General features: G+C 32.9%; 2 protein-coding genes and 1 pseudogene across 4 annotated transcripts; 1 reads left to right on the forward strand and 2 right to left on the reverse strand.

The window, feature by feature from the left end:
* Positions 1–1,470: 1,470 nt before the first annotated feature.
* LOC146927075 (protein NRT1/ PTR FAMILY 7.3-like) lies at positions 1,471–6,788 on the reverse strand. The gene is made up of 5 exons (XM_085700465.1): positions 6,649–6,788; positions 6,421–6,538; positions 5,295–5,512; positions 3,689–4,248; positions 1,471–2,596 (listed from the first exon to the last, which is right to left on the reverse strand). Exons 1-5 carry the CDS (start codon positions 6,679–6,681, stop codon positions 1,777–1,779), a joined length of 1,749 nt encoding a protein of 582 aa, XP_085556591.1. The 5' UTR covers positions 6,682–6,788; the 3' UTR covers positions 1,471–1,776.
* Positions 6,789–10,796: 4,008 nt separating this feature from the next.
* Positions 10,797–12,582, reverse strand: LOC146927076 (UDP-glycosyltransferase 73C25 pseudogene; annotated as a pseudogene). The gene has a single exon (XR_015005588.1). The product of XR_015005588.1 is annotated as a UDP-glycosyltransferase 73C25 pseudogene (transcript).
* A 3,590-nt stretch (positions 12,583–16,172) lies between these two features.
* On the forward strand, positions 16,173–19,852 carry LOC146927077 (myeloid leukemia factor). Of its 2 annotated transcripts, none has more exons than XM_085700467.1 (7): positions 16,173–16,245; positions 17,372–17,725; positions 17,946–18,112; positions 18,206–18,286; positions 18,926–19,001; positions 19,097–19,177; positions 19,536–19,852. In XM_085700467.1, the coding sequence occupies exons 2-7, from the start codon at positions 17,386–17,388 to the stop codon at positions 19,685–19,687; spliced, it is 897 nt and encodes a 298-aa protein (XP_085556593.1). In that variant the 5' UTR covers positions 16,173–16,245; positions 17,372–17,385; the 3' UTR covers positions 19,688–19,852. The 2 variants fall into 2 exon arrangements, with proteins under 2 accessions (XP_085556593.1, XP_085556594.1); XM_085700468.1 differs by having other exon boundaries at positions 17,377–17,725.
* Positions 19,853–26,968: the final 7,116 nt, after the last annotated feature.

The following is a 26,968-nucleotide window of genomic DNA, read 5'->3' on the forward strand; positions in this document are numbered from 1 at the left end:
AACAAGTTGAAATAATGTAATCTATGTTAACCACTTATTTTGAAATACAATTCCAATAATATTTTGGAGAGGGTACAAACCATTTAGGATTTGGTTAAAACGCTTCTTAATTCCAAATACACAAATTTAGTCACTCATATGATCTTTCACGTCTTTAATAAATGCTCTACGAATAATACAATGAATTTCTTCAATTAAACCCTTGTGTTCAACTATAGTTCGAAATTCACACCTTCCATCGCCTTTAACATCCAAAAAAAATTCAATAAATGTTTTCATGAATTTTAGCATATGATCAATAGGCTCTGGCTTTAGAGCCGAGTAGACGTTGGAATTGGACAACATGATAGATTATCAATAATCTTTCCTTTTATGAAAAGATGGATTTGTTTGTGATGTTTGAATATCGAGAAATTAGGAATCAACAATCTTCCACAAAGATTGAACTCGACTAGTCAAAGCATCATTTGGTGTAGGTTTCACCCTTTTTTGCGCTCTTGGTTTCTACCTTTTCTAGAGGCGGAGTCAACAAAGTCATTACTAGTCATTACTAGAAATGCTAGCTGATAAATAACCTCCTTGCTATGTAGTTTCAATTTGTAAGAGAATTTTTTGAGACGTTCCTAAATTTCATTTCACTCATCCATGTCAGAAAAACAATCTTCACCCTCTTCTTTACTGATACATAACCTTTTTCAATGGGGGTTTATCCCACCCAATTGAATATACTTTTTGTCATGGGTCTTCATAGAAAGAATACATGCACAAGGTAACTCATAAGATGTTATGATCACACACTTCTTGTCATGGGTCTTCATAGAAAGAATACATGCACAAGGTAACTCATAAGATGTTATGATCACACAACCACGCTTTTTCTTATCCGTGCAAGTTTTCTTGGAGTGTTTTGCTCTCTCAAAAATAAAGCTCAAGCCAGCTGTATAAACATTACCCTCCAACTCAGTACAAAAAGTTGTATTTGTATCTATGCTACAAGACGGTACAACTCCCTATATCTATGTGAACTGCCCCTCCAACATATTGTGTATTGCCTCCGAACATGTAGACAACTCTCACACTATTACTCAAATATAATATCTTAAGTGGCAACTTCATTGTTCTTCGAGCAACCCTAGAATTTTTAAGCCGCTACAATTAACAAATATGAACATAGTATGTATATTGTATTCATAAGTACATATGTATATCTATTTGTATGTGTGTTCTATGTATGTGTTACCTACATTAGTCAAACCTTGGTCATTTATATATAATTCAAGCCATACCTTGGCATTAATTTTTCAGACACATGGACAACTAGTTTAATGAAATGTTAGGTTGAACTAGAACAGTGATGGCAAAATTTGGTTTTTACATGACTGATAAATCTGCACTAAATATTGTTGATATTGTGGGGAAAAAACAAAGAGTTGGAGAATGAGATTGCAATAGGGTGAGTGACCAATGATCTGAGAGAAACAGGAACAGTTAATATGATCAATATAAGAAGTATCAATAAAAAGCTGAAAACTAATTAAATATGTGGCCACCCTTGGTAAGGGATGAGCTACCCATTGACATGTCTTCTTATAAATTGACACTAGAGTTGTTAAAACAAAAGAGAAGAAATGTCTACAATCAGAAACTATGGCACCAAAGTCAGGACATCCTTCTTGATGCTCTGTAAAAATTTGTTAAAACGCATCCAACTCCACTTGTCATTCTATCAAATCAAACTACAACTTCCTAATTGGTTGCTTCTTCTCTTTTCTCATTTTATATGCCCTTGTATCTTTTGGCACATACAATATACACAATCAAGTCAATAGCAATTAGAAATGCTGTCAAGAAGAAAAACCTATCTAAATGACCGTCATTTAGATTAGGTGAAACCCAACCATGTTGTCCTTGACCACTTGATGTAATTTTATTTACCACAGTCAGAAAAATGTTACCAACATAGCAACCAAGTGCGGATGAAAACATAGACAACCCCATTCCCAAGCTTTCCAAACCATCTGGAGTTTGTGACGTGAAAAAGTTCATCTGTGCTACATACACAAAAGCTTCTGCTATTCCTAAAAGCATATATTGTGGTATCAACCAAAAAATACTCAAAGAACTCATCTCTTTACCATCATTGCTGGCAAAACTTAATCTTCTCTGCTCTACAAAACCAGCAACAATCAATGTTATGATTGTAATGCTGAGTCCGATGCCAATACTTTGTAGCTCGGTAGGAAGTTTTGGAGATCTTTTCATCACTTTAATATATAATGGGATAATAAGAACGTCGAGTAATATGATAAATGTTGATGTGCTTATGATATCAAATGCTGTCATGCTTGAAGGAGGGATCTGAAACTTGAAAAATGTTCTGTCCATTGTAGAACCTTGCTCAACAAATAGAGAAAGCAATTGTATGAAAACACTAGAGGAGAAGATTGTGCAAAACCATATTGGTAACACTCTCAAAATATATGTCACCGCTTCGCTTTGTGTTAGACTGTTAAAATTCCATTTGTATGATTTTTGGCCTTTACCTAGTAACATCTCAGTTGCCTCATCAGAAACAATACCAGCTCTATCAAAAAACCTGTATGTCACCGAAACAAAATGAATAAAGAAAATTTGGAGATTATTTAAAGAATTTTTTTTATAAGGTGCTTTCCTCGTGTTTGTATCCTTTAACTAAAAAATAGTAGTCATAGAATACTTGACAACTTGCAACAGATTGTATGGCTAACAAGAATGGAATGGCTTCTATCTTTCACTCTTTCTTGTCATATCAAATCAACTCTATAAATATAGGGTTTTCACAATTACAAATAACAAAACTGTTATATAACAGTGAACTCGGCGGGATATCACATTTTCATCCAAAATCTTAGAGCTTTGGGAATATGGGTTACCTCACCTTTGTTAACAGTGAACTCATTCATAGTCAATGTAGGATTACATTCACACTTGAATACCAACAAAACTCGCCCTCAAGTGTGAATATCATATCACTATACTTGATCAAAACACTAGGATTCCACTAACGCTCTCACACCAAGTCGAAACAAGGCTATGATACCCACTTGTTTAGGAGTTCGGGAGATCACAAAAGCAACAATGAGCTAAATGATCAAAATCACCAAAAGACCTGGACGTCAAATCTCCACCAAAATCAAGGCCTTAGGAATATAAAGCAATTTTTGAACTAAGCAATGCTATACTTCTTGAACTTTTCAATATGCTAGTAGTGTTAGCTCACATCAAAGCTTTTTTGAAATTGGTTTACTATTACGGGTAATAGCTTGTATGAGGACTTGTCCTTGTAGTTTTCTTGAACTTTTGTTTTCTTGTATTTGAATTTGAGTATCTCTTGTACTCATTTTCTTTTTCTTTCTTTTTTTTTTTTTGTAGAGAAAAAGTTTAGGCGGGATGGGGTCCTGGGGGCACATCAGGACTAGGGAAAGCCTCAATGCTCAAATAGCATTGACAAAGAGATCATATTACTCGCCAATGAAGTTCTCACATTGGCATATGGGTTTGAACCCAGATCCTTGCGAGATCTGAGTTGAATCCCTAGAAACTAGACCAATCTACATTGGCCCCTTGTACTTGTTTTAATTTAATATTTTGATTATAAAAAAATGCGAGAAAAATAAAAATCACTTCTACTTGTTCTTAAGAGACGTACCTGAGGCCATTTGCATGGTGTATTCTTCTAACACGAGTATCATCCCCTTGAATACCGTCGTGGTAGAGATCTTCCCCAATTGATTGTATTTGAAATTTCATTTTCTTCAAAAAGGGTACAATCAGTTGTGAAAACTTAGAGAAAGGGTTTCCAAAAGTCTTATAGTGTCTGTATCTAAGAGTTCCACTCAACAAAACAAGAAATGAAACAGCAGCACAACTTGTACATATCCAGAATCCAAGCACCCAATGTCCTGTAGTCTCTATGTAAGCCAATATAGTCTCAGCAACCAATGATCCCAAGTTCAATGCCACATAAAAGTAGCCATAAATTGAGGCCTTGGATCTTTGTTCTTTAGGTTCTTCCTCATCAAATTGATCAGCACCAAGTGTTGGTAATGCAGGGTCAGAAACTCCACTTCCTAGAGCTATTAGATATATTGATAGGTAAAAAAGTGGAAACTGATTTTGTGTATCTGATTCACATAACTCTCCTATTTGTTCACAACGATGTGGTTTGAGTAAAAAGAAGTGAGTTGACAAAGATAACGCCATCAACCCCTACATAAAATGAAAGCAAAGGAAAATAGAACTTTAGGATAGATATCATTTTAGATCAATCTAGCAACATCATGAAATTAAAGTGTGAGTGGTTAGTCCTACAACAACTAGGAATGGACTAAATGACAAAATTATAAGAGAGGTGACCCATATACTCAATATGAGTTTTGATAGAGATGTGGTATCAAGGTCTCCTAATTGTCCTAATCGTTAGTGTGTTATGATTCTGGTGCTCGCTAAAACTCTGCAACAAGTGGTATGATAGTCTTGATTCGGTTTGATGGGTAGCAAAAGAGGATAAAGTGATGTAGGAGACTCAGGATTGGGAGGGAGAAGGTTGACATTCAAGTGTGAGTGGTTAGTCTCACAGTCACACCCCGTATACTCAATACCTTGAAATTTTGGTGAAAATTGTACAGGTCTCTTAGGAGTCCTAATGATTAACCCATTGTTGCTCCCAGTGTTCTCCCTAAATACCAAACACAACAACACCAAAAGGTATTATTCATTAACAAAGTCTGCCTAATTAAGTTATTGATCCTATTAGGTTTGCAATGAATTTTATAACAAAGGATAGGACAATTTGTATTCAATGCTTAATGCATTATTTTTACTGTTGTACAATCAGAGTATAACAAGTAGATTTTCACATATTCCAGAGAGTTGAGTAAGGGACACCAAAGGAGTAGTGGAGTACTAATGAGGAGGTGGAGAGTTCAAAACTTGGAAACTAACATAATCCACTGACATTTCTAATCAAAGTTATTATTACTTATTACTAAGAGCCACTTATCGTATTTTAATTAGATAACAGGTAAACAACACCTAAAGCATTGAGCCACTGGCATAAAATTTGTCCTAAAGAGTAATCTAAAATAACTATTTTGAACTCTTATCTAAACTTGTGATGCGCAGGAATGGGGTAACACCTCCTAAACTTCTGTTAACGAAAGAGAAAAAAGCAGAAACATGTTGATAATATAATTGCATTTGTTAATATAGATGTGTGTGAATATTGAGTTCTCATGACCATGTTGATTACTTACTATGATGAACACAAGTTGGAATATAATGCAAGTGAGGTATCTTCCTAGATATGAGTCACTGAGAAAAGCTCCAATTAAAGAGAAGAAATAGGTAGTTCCCATCCATATGCTAAAAGTGTTTGCTGCCTCAACATTAGTTTGTTTCAATACTAATTTGCAGAAAATAACCAAATTTGCCTCCACTCCTGCGAAAGCCACTGCAACCAGTCCTTGATTCACTGTCACAATTTACAATTCTATATATAGTCAGTAAATACAAAAATATCGATATAGTCATAGATATAGGTATTGTTTGGATGAACAGTTTTATATAAGTGCTTATGTACAAGTTATTTCTATAACAAAAGATAACATAAAGTCAATATTTTCATATAAGCTATAAACTGTTTTCATTAGCTATTCTAGAAAGTTTGGCTCTGTTTGGTAAAAAACAACGGATAACTTATAAGCTAACTTATAGCGGATAAGCTAGCTGATTGAATTTGTAATATTTGATAAAGCTAGCAGTTGAACTAGCGTATAAATAAGGAATTATGTTTGATGTTTTCAATTAAGATTACAAGGATAAAATTGAATGAAAAAAGAAAGTTACAAGCTTTAAGCTATATAAGCTACTTGAATTATGGCCAATTTGGATTGACTTATTTTTTAGCTTATGCAAATAAATAAGCTTTTATGCATTATTCATAAGTTTGCCAAGGTAGCTTATGAACAAACAACTATAATTTTCGTCAGCGAAAACTTATGAATTAACATAAAAGCTTATTTATTTGCACAAGCTATTATTCATAAGCTATAAATTGTGCCTTGCAAAACAAAGTCTTTATATAAATAGGCTGAAAACGTCTGCATGTCCTAGCTCAATTGGCAAAAATGTCGAAATTGTTAGGTCAAACATTGTGACAGGAGTTCAAACCTCCGGCTCGTCCACTTGTGTGTGTGAGTTTTAACTTTGAAGTAACTATTGTCGTTTCATCTATCTACCAAAACGGAAGATATATAATAAGTAAGTTTGCCCAACAACCCCGCAATCTCATAAGTGCTCGAATAAGTCAATCCAAACAGACCCGTAATTGAAAAAACATCGATAAATCATAAATATAAAGAAGGGTATGTGGATAGATACCTAACAACAATGTGGCACTTCTCCATCTACCTGAACTATTTTTCAAAGCAGGTTTTCCATAAAAATCAACTGACCCATCTTTTGTACAGGAATTGATATTCCCCTCTTCTTCAACAACCTTACAAATCAATTAAAAAAATAATTAATTAAATAACAAAAAGTGCATATTTTTTGCAGAACCCGCATAAATTAGCGTATTTATGGTGAATCGAATTGGAGATGCATTACCTGTGACGCTAAATTTTGTTCGTTTCCATCCATTCTTATCAACAATGCATAGGAGAGAGGTTTATAAGAAGCTAGGTTTTACATATACACGGTCAGTGTAAACAAAGATAATTTTCTTTCTTTCTTTCTTTCTTTGTTTTGAAAGGATAGAGGAAGAGAAGACGCCCTAAATCTACTGGTTCGTATGTTGGTTTGGTTGGTAGGAAGAAAATAGATATTTTTTTTTTTGTTATTGAAAATCCATAATTTATTTATGGTTTTCAACTAAATATACTTTTTTTTTTCTTATCACAAATTTTGGAAAAAAAATGATCGAAGAAAATAATTAATTTTTTTACAGCAAAATAAAACTTCGTTCATTCAAATGCTAGAATAACAACGATACAGTCAAAATGATTATTGATTGGGATATTTCCCATCCATATATTTTGATATAGGTACTAATGATAAAATTAACTAAATACTCGCTAGAGATACATATAGAACTTTCAAAAGAAGAGTGTTAACAAACCAAAATATAGGTCGTAACAAGTAACCACCAGACTAAAATCTTCCACATATGACCAAAGATCAATAATAATTCGAGATCCATAGTCTTTAATTTCATCCGAATTCGGGAAAAGATATTTGTAGGTGTTCACTCAAATTGACTGTAAGTGGTCTCTGAGATGATAAAGTCTACCACATATTGACAAGACTTTTGCGAGGTTGAGAGGATATTGAACCTGGTGATAGCCGCCATAAGCCCTTTGCTTAAGATATAGTACCTATGAAACGAGTCTTTCTCAAGCAATACATCAAACATTCGTGGTGTAAAATGTAAGCAAAAGACGAAAAACAAAACACAAGCAAATAAACATAACAAAGAAACTAAAAAAAGCATCCACAAGGACATTAGATCTCAAACCCAGTGATGACGAAGTAGTCCAAACAAAGTGTTTCCATGGTGGTTTCGGGGAGGGCACTCATACAATGCCTCAATGATTGTGGTAGTAGCCATAACAACAAGACATGGAGGCGGTGGATGCAGAGGAGGCCGGAACATCACAAGATCCCGTGGAAGAAAGGCAACCAAGAAGCCCATCCACAAAAACACGGACAAATGAGATAGAACTGGAAAACGCCACAAGGGAGAAATCGAAAAACGCCACAAAAGGGAATGGAAGACACCAGTAAGGGAGTATTCCTGAAATTATTAAAACTCAAAATGATTGAAGAAAATACTTGATGGTTAAATTAAGAATCACACAAAAAAAAAACATTTAAAGAAATACAATTGTTTGTGACTTTGATGTCTCGCCGTATTAGAAATATCGATATTATTAGGTTGACCATCTTTATCTGAGTTTAAATTGAAAATTTTCCAACTGTGTATATGACTTTCAATTATGTTTGTCATTTTGTCTACAAAAATTAAAATTAGGATAAAATTAAAAGAAAAAGTATCACACTAATACTTACTAACTTTTTTTCTACTACTATAAAAATATAGATAGAGATATTTGAAAAAAATCAAATATTTAATTAAATAATGAAGGATTAAATTATGAATAGTTTACATAAAAGGCACGCGCTCACACACACATATATAAAATTAATCAAATATAATTTTAAATGGATTAAGATCCAATCCAACTCAATACATTTAATATAATAATAATTATTATAGAAATTAAATTAAATTAAATATTTCGTAGGCAAATTATGATATGGACCAAACGAATAAATGATCTATGATGGACAATAAATTCTTACTTGTAGATGGGTGTGTTCTTCTAATTCTTTTGATGGACCATCAACATTGTATTACCCCTCTCTGTCTCTCTCTCTCTCTCTCAGTTGTGTATAGTCTTTTATATATGGTTTAACTTCACATTGTTTTTCTATTTTAAACTGAAGTTAAATGTTTTAATAGAAATGGTTAATCAACGAAAAAAGTTTTAAAATATTGAATTACAATTCAAATTCTTTTTCTTGTGTTTTCCACCCACCTTCACGTCGTTTGATGCTGGTGTACAACTAAAATTGAGTAAGGTTGAGGTGCATAGATGGACAAAACTAGCACTAGGAAGATTTAAGTGGGATATTGATGCATTTTGCCCTCCTCTTGCAACAAGGTTGAAATTGGTATGTGCATTCGAGACGATACCAAGCTTTGTCCTTGCAATGACCCTTTAGACTACTTCATTATGTTCAATTGATATTGAGAAGCTTTGGGGTTATACCGCTCTTAATGTGGGTACACGACCTTCAACTAGATAACGTCGATTTTGTGCTCGACTCGAAGAAGATGGTGGACTCCTTTCACCGTGATAGTAGAGACAATACAAGATTTGAGATTATTACAAATATTTGGAAAAATTACAGTAATTTATATTTTCAAAATTCTTAGTTGAGTTTATTATGAGGCAAGCACTCATACCTTTGTTGTATGAGTTGTGACAACTTGATCTCAAAATTCTAAAATAATACACTTGTTAATAAATTCAAGGACAACTGAGGTGTGACACATCTTGTTAATCTCACGTGTTTAGGACACTGATTTGTGACAACTTGGTGATCTTGAATGTTAAAATAATAACTTTTATGATAAAATATGATTAGTTTAAATGTGACATCTTGCTGATCCTGGTTTGAAACACTTGAATTATGACAACTTGATGATCTTAAACTCTAAAAAGACAAGTTTTTAATAAATTAAGATCGATAGAGATGAGACATCTTGTTAATCTTTGTTTGGGGCACCTGAACCGTGTAAAATTGATAATCTTAAACTTTTCCAATAATCAAATTTATATCAATAATCAATTAAACTCGTCACAATTAGCTTTTTCACATTTAATATTTTTTCTTCAGCAAAATCATGCTATCCTCTTTTTATCAAACTAATCTTTTATCAAAATCATCACAACAAATAACATTTCTTTTAAAATCAACCAAAACACAAATATTTTCTACACAAGAATTATGTAGCTTTGAATTGTCCATTAGATAAGGAGATACGTAAGAGCAAGAGATCACTCTTATCAAGCACAGTAATAATAAAACATTTTCTTCCACTTTATTTAAAAACTCTACATTTTCAATTAAAATTGTATTTTTATTTGCGCTTAATAATAAAGGAGAAAATAAATATTCAAAAGTTAGCCAAATATTTCACAATTAATTAGAGCTAATCGTTTTCTTAAATGGGTGTTGTAAGGTGTTAACATCTTTCTTACACGTAATCGACTCTGAACTTAAAACATAGTTTCAAAGACCACTTTTTGTTTCAAAGGGATTTTCTAATATTTGTCCTATTTTAATAAACTTTAGTGACGACTTCACTATTTTCGATCAACCCTTAAAATCATTACTCTATTGTCATGAGTGTAGTGGGTTGGTGGCTTCGTAACGGATCTATAACAATTCTCATCTCCTTTGCTTGGAGGAATTATGAGATGTTGAAATATTTTATTATTTAATTATATTTCAATTTTAGTATGTGAGCAAATATATTTTTCTTTATAATAATTATATTAGTTATTTATCAATTACGAGTTTTAACTGATTAATGATCAAATAAAGTAAAAATACTAATTAGATTTCTATTTGGATAATTAATTATTTGATCAATTGATATGTGCTTGAGTGGATGTGAGGATGACCCATTAACGGAATAATAGAAAATCCTAATGGTCAGCACCCTCTATAAGGTTATGGTCCTCAATACACCGTACATATCATATTCACTCTTATCCTAGTCTCAAGAGAAGTTGAGGAATAAATGTATTGGTTGAGGAAGAACCAAATCAGTCGTCGATAACATTTCTGGTGTGTTTTAGATTGCTGTCAGATAACCTTTTCATCATGGATTAAATATTCCTAATACTTTTAATTGATATCTTTGATATAACAAACATGTTGTAGATCCGATCATATCCATGCTCAATGTTTTATTTGCTCTATTAATGATTTATATTTTGTTTTGTATTGAGCATGTTTTGTGACATTGATCTTTATTTAGATCTAATTCCAACATGAGAGAGATGGAGAAAGATTTGGTATGGACAATGTAATCTAATGGTAAGAAATAGTTGTGCATCATATAACACTTGGTTCACTTGTGCATGTTAGAATAAGTCATGTTTCAAAAAAAAAAACTTAAGTCGGTGCATAATAAAACCTTTTTATTAAGTTAGAAAATTGATATATAGAGAAAAATATCCTTTTAATAAAGGAAGAGATACCTGCATTTAAAAATAATAGTACAATTTTTTTTTTGACAAAATAATAATAGTACAACTATTAAACATATAATACATGTTTCTTCATATGGTTTTTGTAACTTTATTTTTTATCTTCATGATATCTTGGATGAACAAAGCAACATTAGAGTGAGAAGATCCACCTTTTTCTACAGCCTTTTTAGCCATCTCAGCAAGCTCTCTAATCCTTTTTCTTCTTTCTTTACATTCATCTGTCTCATCCATTAACACTTCTATTCCTCTTTCAACATCTTCTTTCTTCACCAACACACCACTTTTTTCTTCCTCACCCCATTGAATAGGACTCTTCACCCCAATTTTTACACCAACTTTCAATATTTGCACAACTAAACATTCATTAAAAAATTGATCAGCAAAAAGTGGCCATGTAACCATTGGTACACCAGCACATATTGCTTCCATAGTAGAATTCCAACCACAATGGGTCAAAAATCCTCCAATTGCAGGATGTGACAAAATCAATAACTGAGGGGCCCAACCCTTAATTACTAGGCCTCTACCATTGATTCTTCCCTCAAATCCACTCTCCTCAATCCATTTTTTCAACTCTTCTAACTGATTTCCCTCTCTAATAACCCAAATAAAAGGTCTTTTTGTTGCTTCTAATGCTAACCCTAGCTCTATCAACTGTGGTGGTGTTAGATTACATAAACTTCCAAGGCTTGCATATATAACACTCTCATCCTTATGAGAATTTAGCCACTTCAAGTGCTTCCATTCATCAACTAAAACTTTGTTACTATTACCTCTTTGAACCTTATCCAATTCATCAATGTTACTAAGTGATACAGGTCCTATACACCAAACTTTGTCATTTCTAATCTTTTTCAAGTCCCTTACATATGTTGGCTCTAACTCCTCAAAAGAATTTGTGATTATCCCATAACTACCCATTTCAGCTTCAAGTATATCCTCATTAAATTGTTTCAAGGCTTCCATAACCTTTGTTGACCCTAGTCCTGTTTGTGCTAGGGTCATTTCAATTTTGTCAGGGATATCAGGCAAATCAAAGTATTCAGATTCTTTATTAGCCATGATTTCCATAATATTAATGGCATTTAAATTATGTATATTGTAGAGCCAGAAGCAACTTACTGCAGCAAAAGAAATTCTTGGAATATTGAACTTTCTAGCTATGTGGATTGTATATGGCAAAATCGTATCAGAGATAATACAAGTTGCTGGTGGTGTTAACTCTTCAAATATCTTTTCAACTTCTTGTTGGAGAAGGTTTGATACATTGAAGAAGTTTGAGGCTAGGGCAAGTCCAGGCAGCATGTCAAGATTCTCACACCCTTCTGGTAATCCAAACTCTTTACATGGAAAGTTGAGTTTGATGAATTGAATGTGAAGACCAGATTCAACATGACGTGCTACAAATGATGTGAACCTAGATGCATTTTTTGGGGTTGTTACTATTGTAACTACAACATTTTCATGATGTGCCAATAGTTTTGCAGTGTCCATCATGGGGATCATGTGGCCTTGTGCCATCATTGGAAACAACACAAAGTGTAGTTTTGGATCTAGGGTTGCCATGCTTCTGTTGTTGGAAGGATTAATGATATGATGTTATTTGTATAAATGGTGTAAAATGAATGAATGGAGTTAAAATTGTAACACATATTTATATACCAATGAATGGAGTAGGTTTCATTTTTTTTTTTTTTTTTAAGTATTATCAATATTAAAACTACTAAAGAAGCACCAATATACAAAATACTGTCTCTATAAGTCGATTTTGAAAAAAAGATTGTCTCAAATTATAAGTCGCTTTACAATACCAATGAATCATTAATGATATTTTTTCTATTATACCCTCGATTATTTATTACTTTCTGTACTGTCAATTCTTTAATTTATTTTTTTATAGCATTTATTAAAGACAATTTTGTAAAACAATTTATAATATATACTTCCTATAAAAAAATAATTAAATTTCTTAATATGTGAAATTGCTAAAACGACTTATAATTTGGGACGGACAATCTTTTTAAAAAGGGTTAAAATAATTTTTGTCCCTATAAATATTATGACTTTTCGTTTTAGATATCTCCTACAAAATTTCTTCAACTTTTAGTCCTCAAATTTTTTCAATCACAACGTTTGGTCTATACTTTTAAATCAACTCATGCGTATCGTTCAAAATTTTGAATTTTTATTTTGCAGTTATGTTTATAATATTATATGAAGTTCTTCAAACAAAAATTAGAACTATTAGACAAAACATGATTTAAATTGATATTTTAGGTTTTTGTAGCTTAAAAATTTGAAATTCAAAAAGGAAAAAAATTACATAATATTTATTTTTAAAAATAATCAAATAATATGTATCATATGAATATCTGTCTAGATAATTTTAATTTGGAGTGTGATTATATAAATATTTTTTCATTTAATTCTTCACCGACATTTTATTAAAAAAAAAAAAATTCTTCACCGACATTTGGAGAACTCATTAAACATTTTCATGAGATGTTTTCAAATCTACTAGCAAGGCACCTGCTCAATCTGTTCGATCATTATTACTAGCATCCAATTATTGACTATATTGCACCTGGGTATTTGTTTCTTCAACAAAACCATTATCATATTAATTGAAAGCCAACAACCTATTGTACGAATTTGCTAAAAGAGCAATGGTATAGTGCCACGAGACTAAGCACCCACGAACCACACTACATATATGAGTGGGGTCACTATTATGAGTGGGTCTTTTTGTCCAAATAATAAAAACATGAGAAATGCTAAATAGTAACCTTGGAGAATTGGTTAAGATGATAAAAATAGAAATATTGTATTGAAAATTGGTAAAAAGTGAAGAATTTAAATTTTTTAAAAGTCAAAACATTGTTAAATTCAATGTAAATATACTGCTTTTGGGTTCCTTAACCGTTGCCATGAGGGCACTGATTAGCAAGACCCTAAAAATAAAGGTGAATCTTACTAAAATGGACATTTTTAACTTACTCCATCCGTTTCAAAATATAAGCAAAATTCACTTTTTAGGTTCATTCATTTAATGATGTATGTGGTCTGAACTTAAAAAGTGAATTTTGCTTATATTTTGACACAGAGGGAGTATGCCCCAACGACACAGGTTAACATTTTCATATATATATATATATATATATATATGAATTAGGATCCGTTGACATCATGGTGTAAGTCTCTTGACTCACATCAAATCTCACACTACAAGAAATCAGCTGTTTTCACAGGGATATTTCCCAGGGGCAGAAATCCCTGGCAAATTTGCCAGGAGCAACACCCTTTCATAACACCCTGGCAAATTAATTTTAAGGTTAATAACACATCTCTATGTGTGACCCTTTCTCATCTTTAACAAATTGTATTGTTCCAGTCAAGCGTTCGTCGATTGTAATCCTTGAATCGATTGAAATCACTATTCAAATCATAAACATGGTCGTAAGCATTAACTTATCACAAACTTTTGTTTTTATCGCCTGTGAGCCTTGCAAATGAAAAGATTGATAACAGATTCATTATAAAGGACTTGCAATTGAAAGATTAAATAAATTAAATAATCAATGAATTGGAATATAAAATTGAACCCATTTGGGTTGGACTGGTGGTATTAACGTGGGACGTGGGTGTGTGCTTCTCCTCAAGGTATTAGGTTCGATTCCACTGGTGTTAATTTGGGTGGGCTAATTTAGATTTTTTAAAAAAATTGAAGTTTTCGATTAAGAACAGTTCAAGGATATCATCATCCATCATCAATTGATAAACATAACAAGAAATTGGGAGATGTTAAAGGGGCGAAAAAGCCAGAAGTTGTCGCGTTTTAGTGGAGAGAAACGTACGGTGCAACTTCATGTTTATGTTGATTATTAATAGTGTTTCCCATTTCCATTATGCCCTTATTTGAGTCCTATTTCTTGCCCTGGTTTTTACTGTATTACTCCTTGTTTAGACTTCAGAGAAACGTTCGCCATCATTTCAACATTTCCTTGGGAATTAGACACATTTTCCCACTCCTCAAAGATTTTATAGGGTTACTGCTGAAACTATAGTCTCTTTTTTATGTTATCCTTTCACTATAGATTTTTGACCTGAGCTAGGGTCCTCAAGAATTTGTTTGACCCCGTTGCTCATTTTGATTATTGAACCCATGCTGATCACACACACATCTTCCCTGTGGCTAATTAAGTAACAATTAAAACAAAAAGTGGGAGATTTTCATACCTAAAATCTAGCAAAGTTATTCAACCTGTCTCATATTCAACACATGACTCCTCACTTGTGAATACTTGAGAAGTCATGTGTTGCTTTCTCACCGGATTCTCCTTGATTAGCATAGGTAGCATTGTTTGTTGCCTAATTAGTGTGGAAATTGTGAACTTCTTGATTCTATTTATGTACTTATAGATGTATAAGTGAGGAGTCTGAACTTCACATCTCATCCAGGGACACAGATCCAATTGAGGGCTATGTGGGGCTAAAGCCCCACATCCAACTTTCCTATTTTTTTTTTATTATAAATAGGGTAATAAGTATCTTAGTCTTTGAATGTGTAACGAGTAGTTACAATAATTTATTAATGTATTAAAATTTTAAAATAGTCTCTTATTTTGCACTGTTAGTCAAAATAGTTCTGAAGTGACAATAAGTATATTATAAGACTAATATGACAATATTAACAAATTATTTTAATGTTAGGGACTATTTTGACTAGCAAATTGCACAATTAAGGACTATTTTAAAATTTTGATACATTGAGGGACTATTATGGTTACTCATTACACATTCAGGGAATAAGACCAACAAGTCAACAACCTTATGCAAATCTTGTGGAAACAAATAAGTGCAACACAATTGCTATGATTGATAATGTTTTTGAAGTTGGCTTTGTTTTTGTCAGTAGTAAGTGTAAGTGTTAGCAACTTAGCTAGATTTTATCTCCACATGCATCAAATGTTTGGATCCGTCCTTGATCTCATCCTCTATATTTTATGCAATATCCCTAGCAAGAAAGTTATTCTCACGAGACAATTGAAACTCTTTGTTTTTTTAGGGCAATTGGAAATCTTTAATTGGTCAATAAAGTTTTTTTTCTATTCAACAATAAAATGGTCAAAAATATGCCAACAGCATAAGAAAGAGAGAGCGCGAGAGGGTGAAGTGAAGGTTCGAGTAGCATCCCGTAAAACAAAGACAAATAAAACCCACGTGTCGTTCTCTCTGTGTCCTGTGTCAAACATAAATACGTTCCTCTGTTTTTTTGTTTTTTTTAACAAAATCCTTAATTAACGGGTGCATTGTTCTTCTTCTACATTCTTCTTCTCTTCATCATCATCTATCTCAGGTAATTTCATCCATTTCATCATCTTCATACATGATTTTAATTATTTCCTTTATCCAAGATATTTGATATCAAATTCTTATTTTCTTTCACTTGGACTTGAAATTTTGCAATTGGTTTTTTTCTGCCTATACGTAAATATCAATTTATTGAAGATGAATTTTGAATACAGGTTGTGATCCTTAATACTAGATATAAAAATCTTCACCTTAAAAGCTTTATGTTTGCAAGATTTTAGATAGAGATTGCAATATACGATGGTTGTGGTTGTGATTCGTTAAATAAAGATTGCAATAATGGTTGTGTCCATAGTTAGGTAGCTCCAACATTTCATATTGAAAGCGTATCGAGTGTGGAGTGGTCGACACTCCACACACGTTACATTTAATTGTTATATTTTTTTTTTCAAATATTAAGGGCCCGTGTCATGTCGGGGTGTCTATGTTTCATAGGGTTGTTATAAGAGAAGTGGTATTTGTACAACCATTTTATGACAGCTTTTGAACAACTCTCTAATACTATCATAAAAGTTGTATAAATTATTACTCTTGTCGTAACGACTGTGTAGCAAGTCTGAGGTAGAAGTATAACATGTGTGGTTGAGCAATATATATAAGTGAGTGGACTCACCCATAAACCTAATGCCTTAAGGTTTTGGTGAAGATCTGGTCTCTAACTTGCATATGTGGTTGCTCTTAATCCGAAGTGATGATCCAATCTAGTGAGGCTCCCCCTCATGGCCCAGCAGGATCACAATCCTTAAAATTGTCAAAAAAATGTGCTTAAATGCGACATCAGTTGCACTTCAAATTCGGTCGTAGCTCAGATCGTAGTTGCAGACCTTCATAAAATAAAACTTTGGATGATGTGGTCATAGACTTACTATAGAGTCTTGTGATTAAGTTTACTTAATACTCAATAACATCAAAACCTTAAATTTTTAATAAAAATATAATGTGGAATTTTGTTTAAAATCTTGTGACTAAGTTTGCTTAATACTCAATAGTTTTAGTGTTTAAATACTTCATAGGCTCATAGGCTGAATATCAAAAGGGTGAATCTTTTTCTAAGTTTTTTGACATGATGGTTTGTTGTGTTTTATTTGGAATTTTTGTTATGTTTCATGAAGATTAGATAAAGAATATGCAGAAGGGTAGAGAAGTTGAAGACAATGTTTTCAAATCAAGAGGGTTTGGAGATTTTGGTGGATTTGGCTTCCACAAAAGTATGACGATGCCTAGTCTTTTTGGAGGAAGAGATCCATTTGACGATCCTTTTTTCACTCACCCGTTTGACAGCTTGAGGAATCCAAGTTCTACTTCATCTAGATCAATGCAGAAGACTGAGAACACAAGCAGGGAAAAAGGAGTGGTTATAAAAGAATTAGACTCTGATGATGAGGACAATGATAGTCTTGATGAGAAAATTTTGAGGTCATCAATGGAGCCATCTGTTGAGCATCCAGACGATGATGATGTTAATGGTAATGTTTTTGATCAATAGAAGTTTTTTTATCACGGTTAATCGATCGGATCTTATCATTATACTATTTTGGAATGTTTGTATCTCAACAAATATTTGCTTGACAAGTTCTGATTGGATGATTGTATTCAAAGTTTTACGTTGTCAATGCATAGTATTTTGAACTTATTTATTTGGTTTGGTTCATATATGGATGTACTTATTCGTGTGAGTACTAGCAGAGAGGAAAGGCAGTGGCATGACTCACAAGATTGATCTTCACAAATCAGAAGAACCCTCGAAGGACCGTAATCGGAATTTGTCTTTTCAGACTAGCAAAGTAACATATGGTGGTATAGATGGTGCTTACTATACTTCTACCAGAACCAGAAGGATGGGGACTGACGGGGTATGTGTTGCGACCTGCGACTTCCTCTTTGTGTTAATTGTCTCAAAGTTTAAATTTTACTCTAATATCATCTATATGATATAACTGAATCAGGTGGCGATTGAGGAAAGCAAAGAAGCTGACACGACAACAGGCGAGGCAACACATAGAATCACTAGAGGAATCCATGATAAGGTTTGTAACGATATAGGTCCAAGAACGCATTTCTGCAGTGGTTAAAGTCATAATGTTAAGTGTAGATGAAATAAGGATTAAAGAAAAACCTTCTACATTAGGAAAAAATGTCAAATTATGTATGGCTATTAATACAATATATATGTTCAACAGTTGCTCAGGTTCTCCTGTTGATTGACTAGTGTGTTAGCTTCTATTTGGATATACAACTTAATTAAGCAATTCTAAAATAACTGCTTATCAGATAAAGTTTATTTTTATAAGAAAAGATAATATTGATTTCATGTAAATTATATACTGTTTTCATAAGCTATCGTAGAGAGCTTATGGACATGTTGTCAGTCATTTTCATATGCTCTCCAAAACGGTCTCACTAGTGGTTATGTAAGTAGGTAAGTTCAAATAAGCTAATTCAACCAGGTTGTTAATATTTAAGGAAATGAAGGATCTGTGATCGGTAAATCTTAGTTAGTTGATTAGAAAAGGGTTAATTAGGTAGTTAGTTATGAGAAATAAAGCATGTTTCCTATAAATAAGACATTGTTATCAGCAGATTTTCTCTGTTATTGTATAATAAGGAACCGATTCCTATCATTTTTTTGTTTTAGGTATTGAGGTTAAGTTTCTATATGTATGCAGGGTCATTCAGTTTTGAGGAAGCTTGATTCAGACGGCAAGGTTGGTACAACACAAACGCTGCACAATCTTAATGAAGGTTTGTTGCTATTGTGTTCATTAACTGTTTGTTTAACAACATCTCGAGTGGTAAAAAGAAATAATGATGGATATATATGTTTTTTAATTCGTCAGATGAGCTTACACACTTTGAGGAAGCTTGGAAAGGCACTAATCTAGGGCCAGTACCTGATTATGATATACAAAGGAAGAAAGGTTAGCCTTTTTTTTTGTTCCCTTTGTGTGAATACTGATGCTTGTATGACCTTCCTCAATTTGAGTTTCTTATTGTACGATTGCAAAATAATGGCCGAAATTGTTTACTTCATTTAAATGGGTGCTTCCTAACTTAATTTGTAACACAATTACTGTGCTGCTAGATTGTTCTTAGCATGTATCATGTGTACTAGCAAAGTAAAATTCTATACACTATCTTCATTTTTTGGGTGCAACTTAGATTGGTAAAAAAAAACTCAAATCTGTTTCCATGTTTGTTTAATGTAGAATCATCATTCTTCGGAGAAAGATAGAAGATTTAATTTAATTTAATTTAATATAAACATAAATATTGCAGATTCTAGAGTTGGTGAGCTAAACAAAAACAAGGTTTGGTCACTTTCATCTTTGGAGCAAGATAGAAGAGAAAGAGGATTTTCATCAAATTATGAAAGTCGAAACAAATGTGGAGGAAGAACAAAGAAAGTTGTTAGGATCAATATTGAGTGAATTGTGTAGGACATGGTAGACATTGCTTGTAGTTTAGTATGTAAAATGTAGAATGAGGTGTATTGTTGTGCGGTTTAGATCTGAAAAGCTATAAGATCATGTTGTAGAACTATTATATGTTTGTTTTCTTGGTGAAAATGTAATCACAAATTTAAATTGTGACTAGACTCTAGTTTTTTGTTTTATCGTTCTAAACCCTCGATTTGAAATTCATATTAGAATTAAAATCCAATCAAATCGAGTTGAGGTTTTTCTTTAAATAGGATTTTTGTGTGTGTGTGTGTATGTGAGTTAACACTTCAATTTGCAGGGAAAGAACCCTCGGTAATCCGAAGTTCAATCGTAAGGAAAATATAGTCTAATGAAAAATTGTTCAATATGGCTTAGATTGCAAAACACTTCGTGCTCTTACATAACTTTGTTTACACTACATGTTCTTACACAAATATTTACTTTCTTTTTTGTGAGGAAATAATAGATAAATATCAATATTGTAGGAAAAAATATTTTTAAATATCGTGTAGTGTTGAGATTAGTTCTAGAACCCCCAAGAAAAATGAAATTAGAATAAAGTATAGTGTGTATGTAGAATTGCATATCTAATGCATGACATGAGTTGTTCTAAAAAGAAAGCATGACATGAGTAGTTTATTTTTGAAAGGATGAGTGGATTGTTGATTGCACGACTATTGTATGACATAAACTTATTTAAATCAAACATCTCAATGGTATTACTAAATTTTATTTGCTTCATTTTACATCTCTTCTTGTTTTTTTTTTCACCACAAGTTATTGCATCTCTTTTAAAAACCTACAAACAAATTAAGCATATTTTTAATTTTTTCAACAACAACAACAACGCCTTATCCCACTAAGTGGGGTCGGCTACATGGATCAAATGCCGCCATAATGTTCTATCAAAGACCATATTTGGATCCAACTCATTGACCTCTAAATCTTTTCTAATGGTTTCTCTAATAGTTTTCTTAGGTCTTCCTCTACCTCTTTTAACCTGACTCTCCTCCATTTGATCTACTCTTCTTACCACGGCGTCTACGGGTCTTCTCTCTACATGTCCAAACCATCTAAGCCTATTTTCTACCAACTTTTCTACTATAGGTGCTACCCCCACTCTCTCTCTAATGATGTCATTCCTAATCCTATCATGTCTAGTCTTACCACTCATCCAACGCAACATCCTCATCTCCGCTACGCTTACTTTACTCTCGTGTTGGCTCTTAACCGCCCAACACTCTGTACCATACAACATTGCCGGTCTGACTGCTGTTCGATAGAACTTTCCTTTCAGCTTAAGTGGTACTTTCTTATCGCACAAAACACCTGAGGCTCTTCTCCATTTCAACCACCCAGCTTGAATACGATGATGTACATCAGCTTCTATTTCTCCGTCATTTTGTACTATGGACCCAAGATATCTAAACCGTGTAACTTGGGGTATGATATGATCTCCAACTTTCACCTCTAAGGTAGACCCACTTCTCCTTTTACTGAAGTTACATTCCATATATTCCGTCTTGTTTCTACTCAGGCGGAAACCGTACGCTTCTAAGGCTTGCCTCCAAGTCTCTAGCCTCCCGTTTAACTCCTCCCTCGACTCACCAAGCAAGACTACATCATCTGCAAAAAGCATACATCTCGGTGCTAACTCTTGGATGTGTTCCGTCAGTACATCCAAAACTAAAGTAAAATGATAAGGACTTAGGGTTGACCCTTGGTGCAGTCCTATTGTTATGGGAAAATCTCCGGTATCCCCATCCTGCGTCCTCACACTAGTCGAAGCCCCCTCATACATATCCTGGATAGTTCTAATATAGGCAATCCTCCCCCCTTTCTTCTCCAGGGCTTTCCACAAAATCTCTCTAGGTACTCTATCATACGCCTTCTCCAAATCAATGAAAACTAAGTGCAAGTCTTTTTTATCCGTCCGATATCGCTCCATCAAGCGTCGAAGTAAGTAGATCGCTTCCATAGTCGACCTCCCAAGCATAAAACCAAATTGGTTATCCGTAACGTGAGTCTCTTTTCTTAGTCTTCGCTCAATTACCCTTTCCCATAACTTCATGGTATGACTCATTAGCTTAATTCCCCTATAATTCGCGCAATCTTGTATATCCCCCTTGTTCTTATAGATTGGAATTAAGGTGCTTCTTCTCCACTCGTCCGACATTTTCTTCGTCCTCATAATCTCGTTGAAAAGTTTTGTGAGCCACCCAATTCCTCTATCGCCAAGACTTTTCCACACTTCGATAGGTATATTTTTAAATTTTTCCAATAAAAAATTAAAAATTAAGCATATTCTTCTACTCTTCATTAAAAAAATAACCAAGCATATTCTTTTTCCCTACAAGAAGGTAGCCACAGTTTTCTCAATCTCTCGTTTTCAATTTCTTTTTACTCTCCAAATATTCTCTCTCTCAAACTCTCTTCTCTCTTCAGCCGAATTGTCAAGTTTTTGTTCTTTTGCTTTTGTTCTTTTGCTTCGTTTGGAAGTTTAGAGGAGAGATGAAGTTTTTGAAGAAGGAAAAAAAAACAAAAATTTGTAGAAGTAAATGGCAATTTTGGAGTAATAGATTGTGGTTTTGTAGGATTTTGATGGTTTTATATGAATTTCAATTTATATTATTATAATATTATTAAAATTTGTTAAAATTAAGCATATATTAATCAAAAGCATTAATTTGTTAATTTTTTTTTTTGGAGAAATACTCTTTCAAAAGATGTGAAATTTTTTTCGATTTTATTTCTATCTTTTCCACCCTTGTGAAGCCCTCCATCTTCTTTCCTTCAAACTTCCAAACAAATTCTAAAGGCCATCCCCAGCCACATCTCACAAAAGTGTTTATGTTATACTTCTTTGTCAAATCCAAATTTTGTTTCACCATTGTTATTGTTAGCGTTATATGAAAACATGTTTAAAGCACTCTTTGCTCATATCATATAATCTGAACCATGTTTTGGATTATATAATCCGAACTATTCTTAAATGGCTCATGTTGATGAAAAGCTTGTGAATATGCATTGATATGATGTATGGAGCATTCTTGCACTTTAAAATAATAGTGGAACCTCTGAAGTGTTCTTACTATATAAAGAATTATAGTCGGAAAACCAAGAAGTAATCAAAAAGACAACAAATTTCACAATATATCAAACTCTTTTGCCCAACTAATTCCACTCTTGTTTAGCCTAAATGCATCATATAAAGATTTATTTAGCTGAGGTGCACATCCAGCTCCAGTATTCTTCAGGGATGACTTGTTTAGTAGTTCTAGCAGTGATTCCTTTGTCGTTCACTTTGTGATCAGTGTGGGGTGACCGCCATCAAAATAAACTAAAATATATAAATCATATTGTATACAACAAATTTTAGTTGTAATAAATTTCGGCCTTCCTCTTGAAAAACGAATCGATTTTTCGACTCTTCATCTTAACTATTATGTTGCAAACAAATTTATCAATTTCAACCAGTTTCAATTTCAAGTTAACAATGTTTAATGAACAAGAATGGTTGAAGTTGGCAAAGGAAACAATATAGTAAATTCCAGGATATAAAAAAAAATTATTTATTTTTTTAAATTGGGGTGCCAAGGCTCCCCCTTGCACACCTTGCCTCCGCCACTGGTTAGGGGAAACAATGTGATTTAGGGTTTGTAACGTGAGAAGGAAGAAAACTGTTATGAGAAAGAGAGAATGAGATTAAGGGAAAAATGAATTGTGTAATTGCATTAGCTTTATTCATTGAGGAATCATTATATATATATACAAAAGAGTTCCTCTAAAACTTGCACACCAAGTAACAAACAAAGGTGTAACTTTTTTTTTTTTTAACCAAAAAGAGTAGCTAGCAAAGAGCTAGACTACCAAAAAGTATATATATATAGGGAGAGAAACAAAAAAAGAAGGGGGACCAGACCAAAACCTCCTTATCAATTTACAAACCTAAATTTAGACATTCCTAACTTGTTTTGGGCAAAAGCTGAGCTTATACAAGGAGGCATCTGAGGCCATACAGTCAGCAAATCATTGTTAAGTCCTAGGTTAGATGGGATGTCTGCACATTGATTCCCTTCCCTATAGACGTGAGTTACAAAAAAATGCATGGTCTGTATGATAGTTAGACAATTCAACCAACGGTTTCTTAATTTCCAAGGCACCAAGGTATGATTCTTGAAAGCTTTAACCACCAAAATAGAGTCTGACTCTAACCATAGGTTCTCCCAATTATGTTGTTTAGCAAGCTCAATTGCTCTCATAGCTGCTGATAACTCTGCAAAATATGCATTCTCTTGACCAACATTTTCGGCATATCCAAGAAGATAATTTGCTTCCCTGTGTCTGAAAATTCCTCCACTAGATGCCATAATGGAATTTGAGGCCCCATCAATATTGCATTTAAGCCAATGATCAATTGGAGGGTTCCATATAACTTCAATAATTTGAGGTGCCTTAAGGGGGTGAAGATTAACACTGAAATTTTTGATAAATGTGAATTTAGAAATGTTTGATGAGGCAGTTGAAGATTTAAGGTTACCTGCCAGTGATGTGCTAGAAATGATGCTTGAGATAGAGCTTCTCCAGTGGACTTTCTTGTCATTAAACCTTGCTTGATTTCTGGCTTACCAAATGACATTAATCAAATTTACAAGAGCTGCAGTAGTAACAACTTTGCTTTGGGGACTCATTCTTCTATCACAAAGAGTCCAAATGTCCTCAATGTAATTAAACTGCAAGGGTCTGTTGAAGCTTGAAGCTAACCAGTTCCAAAGAGTAGTACCATAAGTACATTGAAAGAACAAATGAAAAGAGGTTTCCACATGAGAAAGACAAAGAGAGCATCTGGTTGGAAGATTACACCCTCTAATAGTGAAATTTCCGTATGTAGGAAGTTTATTGAGCATTAATCTCCTAACCATCAAAGACTTGGAGGGGGGATGTCCTTTGACCATATGCAATTAGCCCAGGGGATTTTAGGAGATTGATGTTTCTTGAAGGTATAAGCATCCTTCATAGATAAATCTCCTTTATCACTATAGTTCCAAACAAGAGAGTCAGGTTTTGGTTGGTTTGGAAGAATTATTTTCGAAGCAAGCAACCTCAGATTTGGGAAATATTGATGTATCTCTTCAGGGATTTTCCATCTTTGAAGCTGTAACAAACTAGCTAGAAAATAGGAAAAACAGTTTGTTACATAAGAAACAAGTAACTAACCCTATTGTCAAAAAAAAGAAGTAACTAACCCTAACTAACTAAACAAAAACATGATTAAAGTTTGAGTTACAAACTAACATTCCTCCTTAATTCAAATTTTCAAAGCAAACTACTTCAAATTCTCTTCTAATCCAAATCCATTGAATTATTTTGTTTTGAAGCAAGCTATAACAAATAAATTGGAACTTTTCACTTCATGTTCTGCATTTAAATGCAATTGTTTGACCTAAAAGAAATGCATAAACACGGTTCAAATAAAAGAAATGCATAAAATAAACACGGTTCAAATAAAAGAAATGCATAAAATAATTTTTTTAAAAATAATAAACGATATTGCAAATTAAAATAATATTGTTCAAGTCAAATTATCTTTGTTTCTAAAGCTTGTCTGATCAAGCAATCCCTAATTTTCACCTAGTTTTTTCCTCCCATTTCAACGCAATAAATTCGCAGATTTGACCTCCTCACCCCTTTGTCATGCAATAAATGTCATTCATTTCAAATTCAATTGTTTGAATTTCACATTTAAATGTCCTTAAAGCATTTCGAATTCTCACATTTGACCTTCTCACTCCTTTGCCATTCATTAAATGCACTTTTACCATTCATATCAAATCTGAAAATTCTATCATTTAAATGCAATTGTTTGACATTCTTCTTTAAGATCAATCTTTTAAATGCTCCTTTACCACACAATAAATTCTAACATTTGACCTTCTCACCCCTTTGTCACGCAATGAATTTCATTCGCATCAAATCCAATAAATTTATCCTCATTTAAATGCAATTGTTTGACCTTCTTCTTTAAGATCAATCTTTTAAATATTCTTTTACCTCACAATAAATTCTAACATTTGACCTTCTAACCTTTTGTCACGCAATGAATGTCATTCATATGCTCACGTTTATCTCTTATTATTAAAGCTTAACCCCCTCAGCAGAAATCATCTTCACCCTCTCACAGGTCAGCATAGTCATGGAAATGTGTGTTTTTTTTTTTTAGGTATTTTAGATACACCATATTTTCTTTGAGTCAATCCATGTTTTAGAAATTTCTAATTGAGGTTTTTCAAGTTGTAGATAAAATCAAATTTTAATTGTATTACATGAGATTCAGTTGTGGTTAGTTCTATGTATTTTTCTTATATGTTTTTAAGTTGTTTCTGTTTATAATCTCAAACTTACCATTTAGAGATGTATTTTTGTTTTATGTTTTCAGTAACGTGTAAGATGTTTCCTTATCCTCAGAAAATCTAATGAATATGTCTTTTTTGCGTTAAGTTATTTGTCCACCTTTATTTTGATTCAGTATCATATAGTGTATTTGCAAATTATTCCATCTGATAAAATATAAAAGACAAAAAAATTTATGCGCTGACATAGCGTAAACAAAATTTAAATAAATTAAACAAAGTTTGGATACATCGTTAATACTCAAATTTAAATAAGTTCAACTTATTTTATGATTTTAAGAGATAGAAGCAAAGTTATAAGACAACAAACAGGCTGAGATAGAGGCAAAGCTACAAGTTAACAATTATCGGACATCACATAATATATAGTTTAAGCAGGTCACCTACATATAAATTTAGAGGATCTAAAATACTCAAATTTGAACAAGTTCAACTCAGTTTGGATACATTAATAGTACGATCAAGTTTTAAAAAGTTCAACTTATTTTATGATTTTAACATGCATCCATATGGAATTTCATTCCGAAAATGGCCAAGATACTTTTCTATCATTAGTTATCCTTTTTTAATGTAAGTTAGTTGGTCATATGGTAAATCACACCTGACTATGATTGAATGTATATGTTTAAAACCATTTATTTTAAGTAACATAATGTTGAATGAACGTATAACCTCTTTTAAGCCTTCGAAGTTAGCATGTCTCAAACATCTGACCTCCACTATCTTCATTCCCATTTAGAGTTTATAAAAATCAAAGATAGTTATATATTCTAATGTAGTAAAAATTTGTTTTGTAAATTGTCCATGTAAATCCAAGAACGTGTTTGCATAAATGGTTCATGTCTCTTATTTGTACTTT

The sequence above is a fragment of the Medicago sativa genome, chromosome 4 (assembly GCF_051527215.1).
Source record: "Medicago sativa cultivar Bolivia chromosome 4, Bolivia_mono, whole genome shotgun sequence".
NCBI classification, from domain to species: Eukaryota; Viridiplantae; Streptophyta; class Magnoliopsida; order Fabales; family Fabaceae; genus Medicago; species Medicago sativa.

Excerpts from the sequence above, each read along its gene's own strand:
- LOC146927075 (XM_085700465.1), bottom strand. The coding sequence starts at position 6,681 with ATGGATGGAAACGAACAAAATTTAGCGTCACAG. Across the intron at positions 6,539-6,648 it reads AACAAAATTTAGCGTCACAG|GTTGTTGAAGAAGAGGGGAA; the intron begins GTAATGCATCTC and ends TTGATTTGTAAG. Across the intron at positions 5,513-6,420 it reads AAGTGCCACATTGTTGTTAG|TGAATCAAGGACTGGTTGCA; the intron begins GTATCTATCCAC and ends AAATTGTGACAG.
- LOC146927077 (XM_085700467.1), top strand. The coding sequence starts at position 17,386 with ATGCAGAAGGGTAGAGAAGTTGAAGACAATGTTTTCAAATCAAGAGGG. Across the intron at positions 18,287-18,925 it reads CTAGAGGAATCCATGATAAG|GGTCATTCAGTTTTGAGGAA; the intron begins GTTTGTAACGAT and ends ATATGTATGCAG. Across the intron at positions 19,002-19,096 it reads GCTGCACAATCTTAATGAAG|ATGAGCTTACACACTTTGAG; the intron begins GTTTGTTGCTAT and ends TTAATTCGTCAG.